The sequence below is a fragment of the Setaria viridis genome, chromosome 4 (genome assembly GCF_005286985.2).
Source record: "Setaria viridis chromosome 4, Setaria_viridis_v4.0, whole genome shotgun sequence".
Taxonomy (NCBI): domain Eukaryota; kingdom Viridiplantae; phylum Streptophyta; class Magnoliopsida; order Poales; family Poaceae; genus Setaria; species Setaria viridis.
Window position 1 is genome coordinate 6,610,670 of NC_048266.2, and position 8,787 is coordinate 6,619,456.

Here is an 8,787-nt window from a genome sequence, read left to right on the forward strand (position 1 = left end):
TGACGAGTCGAGGATGGTCCTTGTGAGCCTCTCCTACAAGAAAAGAAATAGAGCACTGTTTAAGTCAAAATTTTGGCAGCAACTCCCCTTCATGGGGAGGTTTCCAAAACCTGCAACAAATTAAACGGCACGATAGCCGACAACCACATTCTCACCAAAGAGACGGCACGATGGCCAACAACCACAATCTCACCAAAGAGATGGCACGATGGTCGACAAATACATCCACACCAAAGAATTTTCACAAGCAAATAGACATCCTAGTTTTCTAATTTATGAAAAAAATCCTACCACCTCTCTACATTAAATACCACACCTCTATTCTTTTCAGCATTTTCTAATTTCTAATTTCATTCTTCTCTAATTTTTATTTTCTAATTTTCTAATTTCATGCCTCTAATTTCTAAAATAAATCCTACCACATCCTACCACCTCTCTAGTCTTTTCAACATTTTCTAATTTCTAATTTCATACCTACTCTAATTTATAATTTGTAGTGGCATGCAAACTTACCAGAGGGGCGACAGCCACGGACAGGGGAGCGGGGGTGGTCGGGGGCTGGCGCGGGGGCCGGCGCGGGCGGCCAGCTGGGGGTGGCTGGGGCCGGCCGGAGCGGGCGCGGGGGCTGGCGCGGGCGGCTGGGGCCGGCCGGAGTAGGCGCGGGGGCTGGCGCGGCTGGCCGGCCGGGGGCGGCGCGGGGGAGGCTGGGGCCCGGGGGCCGGCGCGGGGGAGGCGCGGGGGCCGGCCGGCGGTGGCGCGGGGGTGGCCGGGGGGCCGGCGGGTCGGCGGCTAGGGCTCGAGGGCCGGCGCGGGGTGAGCGGCGCGGGGCGGCGGTGCGGGCGGGCGGCGCGTGCGTGTGCCTGTCTGTCTGTCTGTCCGCGTGCGGGACTAAGTGTGGGTTATTTGGCCGGCTTTGCCGAGTGTCCCGTGATCTAGGACTCGGCAAAGCCTTTGCCGAGTGCTAGATCAGGGGCACTCGGCAAACTTTTTTTTTGGATTTCGAACTGAGGCTTGGACTGAGGCTGACACATGGGCTCGCAGCGAGCTTTGCCGGGTGTCCAAGGTATGACACTCGGCAAACATGTTCTTTGCCGAGTGCCCCTTCGTGACACTCGGCAAATAGGTAGTGATATTTCATGTCCAAAGTAGTTTTAGTAATTAAAAGTATGTAAACTTTGGAAAAACCTAGTCAAATTCACTAAACATTGCGTATTTCATTTTTTAAGTAATATTATTCCATTATTTCATGGATTTATAGCTCATATTAAATTTATATCTATTAAATTCATATACTTGCAATTAATAAATAAAAATTACCAAACGGATCCGAAAAATTCCTAAAATTTGACATGAACCAATTTATGTTCTCTATGGTCTATAAAAATAAATTTGAACTCAATGACAAATTCAAGTATCGATTCGACTCAAAATCTTACCGAATCCTTCCAACTTCTACGAATACTCTCCGGAGATGCTTCGAATTCTAAGCATCATATGTCAAAATTTGTGCGAAACCTTCTCAATTTTTTACCACAGCCTCTGCATATGAAATCATAGCATCTTGGAAAATCTCGTGATTTTCAAACTTCGTTTGTATTTTTGAGAATTAAATAATCATTTGGCCACACGTTCGTAGTCGTGTTTACTTAACAAAATGTTCGAAATTTCTTTTCATTTTCCGGGTGAGACCTCAATTTGGACTCACTAACATGAATATGATTTTTCCACTCGTATTATTCCATTATTCTAATCACCTGCAGTTCAAATTTGACTTAAATCAACAAATTACTCTAAATTAAATTAATTGATTAAATATAGCAAACAAGTCAATAAATAGTCCACCTTCTACCATGCAGTGCCAAATGCCATACATGTGGAGTATAAAAAGTTTGGAGGGTGGAGGAGGGATTTTTTTTTTTTGCCGAGTGTGTCAAGAAACACTCGGCAAACCCGCATGTATGCCGAGTGCCCCATGGAGACACTCGGCAAACATGTGGGTTTGCCGAGTGTCCCCCGTCGGCACTCGGCAAACATTTAACGTCCGTCACGGCCTCCGCCCGACGCCGCACGTGCAGTTCACGTGCTCAAGAGTTTGCCGAGTGGATTTTGTTTGCCGAGTGTTTTATGTGAGTTTGCCGAGTGTTTTTTTAGACACTCGGCAAATGGTATTTTCGCCGAGTGTATTGTGTTTGCCGAGTGTTACTTGGAATACACTCGGCAAACTTGGCCTTCGCCGAGTGCCCGCAGAAATACACTCGGCAAAAAAATTACACTCGGCGACTTGACTGTTCCCGTAGTGAGAGAGAAATATCGACACATGCCATTTGGAGTACTGCTGAAATCGCTGGAGTGAACAAATAAGGCAAATTTTCATGCAGATGCTTTTGGGCATTCTGGGCAGTGGGCATTCCCACCACGCGTGAGTTTCAGACCTGGGCTCCTGGCGATCACACATGCCTTTCCCCCGGTTGTTGCTCGGCTACTCTTAAAAGAAGCCAGCGAGCCTTGCAAGAGTAGGCAACCAGAGATTGCTCGTGCAGTAAGCGACGAAAAAGGCTGTGCTCGCGACTGTCACTGTCGCCGTCCAACCGGCCTTATCTCTACACTCTACCAGGCAGCAGGCATTGCTTCGCTTGATTGTTCAGCACAGTCCTAGATCTAGAACATTCACCAATCGTCAGCTTGCATTGTGTTTGCAATGCTGAGGTGTCGCTAACACAGGCGTCAACGATCAAGGACGCACGGCACGGCATCGCTACCAATTTGCAATTGCTTTTTCTGATGTACTTATATCTCAGACTAATTACATTAAAGTTTGTCGTTTGCATACACGTTATTAATTAGTTCTGTTCCCCTAATTTCCATGAATCTTTTCACAAGCTGTAGCTAGTGTTAATAATCACGGCCGGCGCCGGCGCCGGCGCACGCGGGGCTATTGATCGCCGAGCAGCAGCTGGAGCGAGGCGGCGCGGAGCCTGGTGGAGTTGACGTAGTCCTGCGGCGAGTGGGGCGGCAGGCCGGGGATCACGAGTCCGACGGCCCTGGCCGCCCGCATCACCCACCCCTCCGCGTACTCGCCGCCGGCCACGTGCCCGATGAGGAAGCCCCGGACCAGCTCCCACGCCGCGTTCGCGTACTTGGGCACCACGTACAGCGGCGAGAAGAAGTTCCTGTTCGGCTCCTCCGCCATCGCCGCCGGCCGGTAGAGGCTGTCGAAGTAGACGCACAGGCCGAAGTGCCTGAACAGGAGCGCCGCGTCGTCGTAGGGCACCCGCGGCACCACGTCGTTGCAGTACACGAACCGGTAGTAGCGCCGCCGCGGCCGGTCCAGGCGCGGCGCCATGAACCGGCCCAGGTCCGCGTCCCCGACGCGGGGCTGCCCGTACGTGTACACGCCGGCGAGCCGGCCCAGCAGCACCTCCTCGCCGTGCAGGGCCAGGACGGTCGGGAACAGCACGGCGAGCGCGCCGCCGAGGCTGTGCCCCGTCACCACGAACCGGGCGCGCGGGTTCGCCGCCAGGAACGCGCGCAGCTTCTCGCGGACGGCGTAGTAGGCGTACCGCCGCTTCTCGGCGCCGGACGCCGGCTCGGTGGGCTCTGCCGGCCAGCCGGTGTTCTTCTGCAGGCCGAGCGCCTTCATGAAGCCGCCGTGGACCTTGCCCACGCCGGGGATCTCGTACCACGAGAAGTCCACGTCCGTGCACCACTGCTCCGCGTCGAACGGCTGCGTGCCGCGGAACGCGACCACGGCGAGCTCCGCGTCCGCCGGCTTGTCGGACAGCATGAAGGCCTGGGTGGTGTAGTCGCCGCTGAATTCTGCAGAGAATGAAGCACAGGAAGTCAGGAACGCCGTACGCGTGTGTTAATCAAACATGCATTAATCGTGAAATACATGCGACAACTGAACGTTGTACTGATCGTACCATTCCAACAGTTGAAGAACTCCAAGAATGTCATCTGCAGAGAGTTGGAACGTAATGGAAGATGTGAGACGCTGACTGCATGACCAAGGAGTTCATGCCAATTTAACTGATTACAAAAGAAAAATTATTGGACAATTCAGCACCTGCCAATGGTTTTCGACAACGGATTTGATGACGAGCTCGTTCTCGTAGGCTAGTTTTGCAGCCATGATACAAAGAGCTGCGTGATAGTTGCTATCTCCTGGCTTGATCTTCTTGTCCAGTTCAATTCTCGTGTCAATTAGTCCGATGAACGACCGGTACTTTAGAGATTTCCTATCCGGGGTTTGTACTTTCCCTGCAATTCATCATAGAATAAGATGAATTGTTGCTGTTAACACAGCTATTACATGCCGCCTCAAAAATACAGCTGTTTGTTTGAAACCTGTGCCATTATTATAAGTACTTATTTGACACTACACCATAAACGATTTGTGCTGACACGTCTAGAATTGGCACCCACCAGCACAAAGGTGATAGGGGCTGCCAGGCTAGTGCCCGCCAGCACAAAGGTGACCGGGGCGCTAGGGGTGGCGCGCCCGGGCAGAGGCATTGGTGGCCGGTGGGATAGGCCCGCGAGCGTGGGGACCGGCGCGCTCGGTTGGATGCAGCGGCGGCCAACGCAAGCGGAGACCGATGTGGGCGGGCGACCGGGCGCGGGTGGCGTCAGATGCTCTCTCTCTCCCTTATCTGTTCCTTTCTCTCATCATCTCCCTCTCTCTACCTTATCTGTTCCTTTCCTCTCCGGCGGGAGGGCGAGCTCCAATGGCGCCCAAGGGCGGGTGCCGAGGGCGAGCTCCGGCGGCGGGCGCCAAGGCCGAGCTCCGACGGCGCGCCCAAGGGCGGGTGCCGAGGGCGAGCTCCGGCGGTAGGCGCCAAGGCCGAGCTCCGACGGCGCGCCCAAGGGCGGGTGCCGAGGGCGAGCTCCGGCGGTGGGCGCCAAGGCCGAGCTCCGACGGCGCGCCCAAGGGCGGGTGCCGAGGGCGAGCTCCGGCGGTGGGCGCCAAGGCCGAGCTCCGACGGCGCGCCCAAGGGTGGGCGTCGAGGGCGAGCTCTGGCGAGCGAGCGTCGAGGGCATGCTTCGGCGGCGTGCCCAAGGGCGGGCGTCAAGGGTGAGCTCCGGCAAGTGCGCAAGGGCGGCATGGGACCAACGCGACCAGCCGCGCTGAGGTTAGGCAGCCAACGGGGCTTGACGCGGGCAGACGGCACAAGGACAGGTGGTCGGCGGGCGTATGGGCTGGCGAGAGGACGGTCAACCGGCGAGCACAAGGGCCACTGCGGTCAACTTTTTTTATTATCCTAAAAATATTTTTGCTGGCGGGCTATCTAAGCACCCACTAGCGCAAATTGGAACTGTACTGGTGGTGGACACCCGCCAACATAAAGACCATTTGTGTTGACAGTGAGTTGCTAGCGGGTGCAGAATCCACCAGCAGAAATCGGTTTTGACTGCCAGCGAAAATTTTTTCTAGCATAGTGTGAAAAAACAGAGATTTTGTTTTGACATGAGGTGATAAATACGGAAATTTGGGAAAGTTTGGACCTTTGTTTGACTTTCAGAAACCACATGAGTTATGTGTTTTTAGCACTTCACAAAAATAGGTACGGTGTCAACCTAGAAAGCGTCTACCTTATTGTATTTTGAGCGTGATATGTAAAATATTAGTTTGTTATATTTAAATGATATTATTAATTTAACACCAAGATTAGTCCATACAGTTGTAAGAATATTCCCGCCATTTCGTTAACGATCAAGTTGTGTTGAAGTAAGATATACAACTAGAAAAACTAGAGGAAGTAGCATAAACCATGAATCATGGATATGATTGTCGCAATTAGTGCCCACGACAGAAAAGCGAATGACAATATTATATACACTTGATTGCTTAAAGCATTCAGACAGCCAACTCAACTTATTGTTAAGTACAAGGAACTAACAACATCCTTATCTTCAGAAGGAAGAATGATTGAATTGACTTCTTCCCATGTTTATGCATACAGCAGCTAGCAATGCTTGAGTACACAACTACAGCGGAGGAATGTCTAATCTATCATTCTTTTTATGACTGCCATAGTCGTGCATAACATGGGTCATAATATCATGCTAGTCATCTTACTAATTCATTAACCATGGCGATTGTCTTTTGAATTTTCAACAGTCAACTATAATAAAATAAATGGCATGGTGATCATTGCAGCACTTTTATATTACAAAGAGATGAACTTTAGAACACAGTCCCTTTCAGATTAATTATACCATTGTCTACCTTCTTTAGAACTTTTGTGTGTATTTACTCAACCGATATTCTAAATAACCCGTTTTTATTATTCATCTTCTCACATCGACTAAGTTATACATTGGTTTCCACATTGGACTTTGCAAGCTTAGCAATATGTGTTTATAAAGAGAATTTTGTTGAAAGGGAATAAGAGAAATAATCATATCTGACCTCTTTGTACATTAGAACTTTGTTAACATTAGATTGGGTCTGATCTTTTGTACATGTTCACAAACAGGGGCTTCTTTATTAGGTTTTTGTGCTCCTTATATACGAAATTTTCATCTATGAATTCTCACACCCATGCATTATTGATAGATGAACTTCCACACTTCAAAAAAATTCGTCAAAATTTTGGATATGTACACCGTTCCAAATCATCCACACGTGCAAAATTTGTGAAAAGTTATGGTTATTTTTGCATTGTACAAAGAAAACAAGAGATGAGCATGGTTTGGACAAAATATAATCACTCTCTTTTTTCCCTGGGCAAATACACAGATACGCAATTGAAGAAAATCATTTTGGAGGAAATATAGGTCGCAACCCAAACCAAATGCAAAAATGCACGGATACTTTTGTCACCTTTATTTATTTATAAGATGAATTAGTTTTTTATTAAAAATAATATTTTTCATTGGGGGGAAAAAGCAAACAGTACGTCAAAAAAAAAACCAATATGCATGCTATAGAACTGACGAGGCAGGTCATCGTTTTGCAGGACCTGGACGATCATGTTAGAGAAGAAAGAATTCACGTACCTCGCATAGCATTCCTGACAAGCCCAAGAACGCCGCCGCCATTATCGGTGATCAAGTTCATCCAGTACTCGATCACCCTCCCGCACGCGGCCATGGGCCTCTTGATCCAGAGCAGCAGCATCTGCGCGACGAGGGAGACGAAGATGGCCCACCTCCTCCATCGCTCGGCGACCTCGGTGCCGATGGGGCAGTCGACGGCGTCGTTGTCGGCGACCTTGCAGGAGCACAGCAGGTGGAGCAGGCTGCGGAAGCCGCCCTTGTCCGGCCGCAGCACCATGAAGTCGCTGAAGAAGTCGTCCCGGCCGTCCATGGTCGACGATGCCAATGGGAGCAAAAGTCTTTTCAAACAAGTCGAAGCGAGAGATCAGAGCACAAAAGATGCAGGCTGTGTCGTCAAGGCTCAGGAGCTGGGTATATATAGGCAAGGGTTGGCAATTGGCGTTAGCCATTAGTAAACGGTCATTAGTCGTCGCAAAGTATGTGTTGGTTGGTTTAATTAGTGATAAGGCAATGTGCAAGAACAAGTAAAGTATTAGGGTTTGGTTAGGACCGGCTCAAAGTCGGAACCAGCAGCTACCAGTTCGTCACGCGCGATGGATATCGGAACCCGTGTGTGTTGTTCCTCGCACGCAACGACGACGAAGAACCAAGCAATCTTGGTCGGTAAGAAAAGCTAGCTTGGTGATGCTGGGATTGCTTTGCCTTCGGTGCATATGCATGCCTGATGTATCCCTCTGGTGTCGCTTTGTGTCTAGGGTCTCTGGTGGTCAAGCACGCACATATGCTTTCCTACTGGATATATATTTGTAGGTCATATATAGGCATAACAGAACACTTTTACGTAGGGAAATCGAATTGTATACTCCTCTCTGGTTCATTCAAAATATATGTCGTTTGGGATATCCCCAAACGACACGGTCTACGACCACACTTGGATCAATTTTTTATATATAATTATGATATTTCAAATAAACATAACTAAATACTCTAGAAGTATTCATGGTGAATGTAGTAACATTTATCTTATATTGCCAATCTATGTTGTTCTTCATATATGTTAATGGTCAAAGCTTAAAAAAGTGCAGTGACCATAAATCTTGAAGAAGTCATGTATTTCAAATCAAATGGAGTATAACTTTTTTACCTGCTCTTGCAAAAGTGTATGGCAGGTGGCCTTTGCTTTCTTAAACAAAAGTATAGACACTGATGATGTCTGGTACAGACATATATATGCAACAAACCGAGCTGATATAGATCTTAAAATTGACGAAGCCACCATAGAAGCTTCAGTATCAACACCCACGTTACCTATCATTGAATAAATACACAGGCAAAAAGACATACATGATGTCAAACATGTGGTTGTATCCCTAGACCGTAGTAGCAGGCAAGAGCACAACTACCTCTGCTAATAACGACCCAAGCAATGCTCGGTTCTCAACAATGCCTTGTGGTTGCTAATGTTGGACAAAGTGCTAGAGAAACTGATGGCATTATCCGGTCTCCATCAGCAGGCACCGTTTGATACAACGTCCAAGTTGTCACTATCTATGCCCAGTAGTGGTACTTTGGCGACCTGAGCTGCCTGCAGTATTAGTGTAATAAAGGAGGTCTTTCGGGCACACGCACGTTGACGTGGGCAGAGTGCGTGCGTCAAAGTTTGGCCCTGCCACTCTACACCTCTTTAGCATCGCTACAAAGAAAACCAATAACCGTGTGCTAACTGCTAACCACCATTGGTCCCAAGCGTCGACACTCTCAAGTCTCAAGCTTTGATTCGATCGG

General features: G+C 49.1%; 1 protein-coding gene across 1 annotated transcript; it reads right to left on the reverse strand.

Moving 5' to 3' along the window:
* Nucleotides 1–2,762: 2,762 nt before the first annotated feature.
* LOC117852956 (triacylglycerol lipase OBL1) lies at nt 2,763–7,539 on the reverse strand. Its single transcript, XM_034735276.2, has 4 exons — nt 7,003–7,539; nt 4,067–4,260; nt 3,924–3,957; nt 2,763–3,816 (listed from the first exon to the last, which is right to left on the reverse strand). The coding sequence occupies exons 1-4, from the start codon at nt 7,310–7,312 to the stop codon at nt 2,933–2,935; spliced, it is 1,422 nt and encodes a 473-aa protein (XP_034591167.1). The 5' UTR covers nt 7,313–7,539; the 3' UTR covers nt 2,763–2,932.
* Between the last annotated feature and the right edge of the window lie 1,248 nt (nt 7,540–8,787).

Coding starts and splice junctions, on each gene's coding strand:
- LOC117852956 (XM_034735276.2), bottom strand. CDS start 7,312: ATGGACGGCCGGGACGACTTCTTCAGCGACTTCATGGTGCTGCGGCCG. Junction 4,261..7,002: donor TGTCAGGAATGCTATGCGAG/GTACGTGAATTC, acceptor GATGAATTGCAG/GGAAAGTACAAACCCCGGAT. Junction 3,958..4,066: donor TTGTCGAAAACCATTGGCAG/GTGCTGAATTGT, acceptor AACTCTCTGCAG/ATGACATTCTTGGAGTTCTT.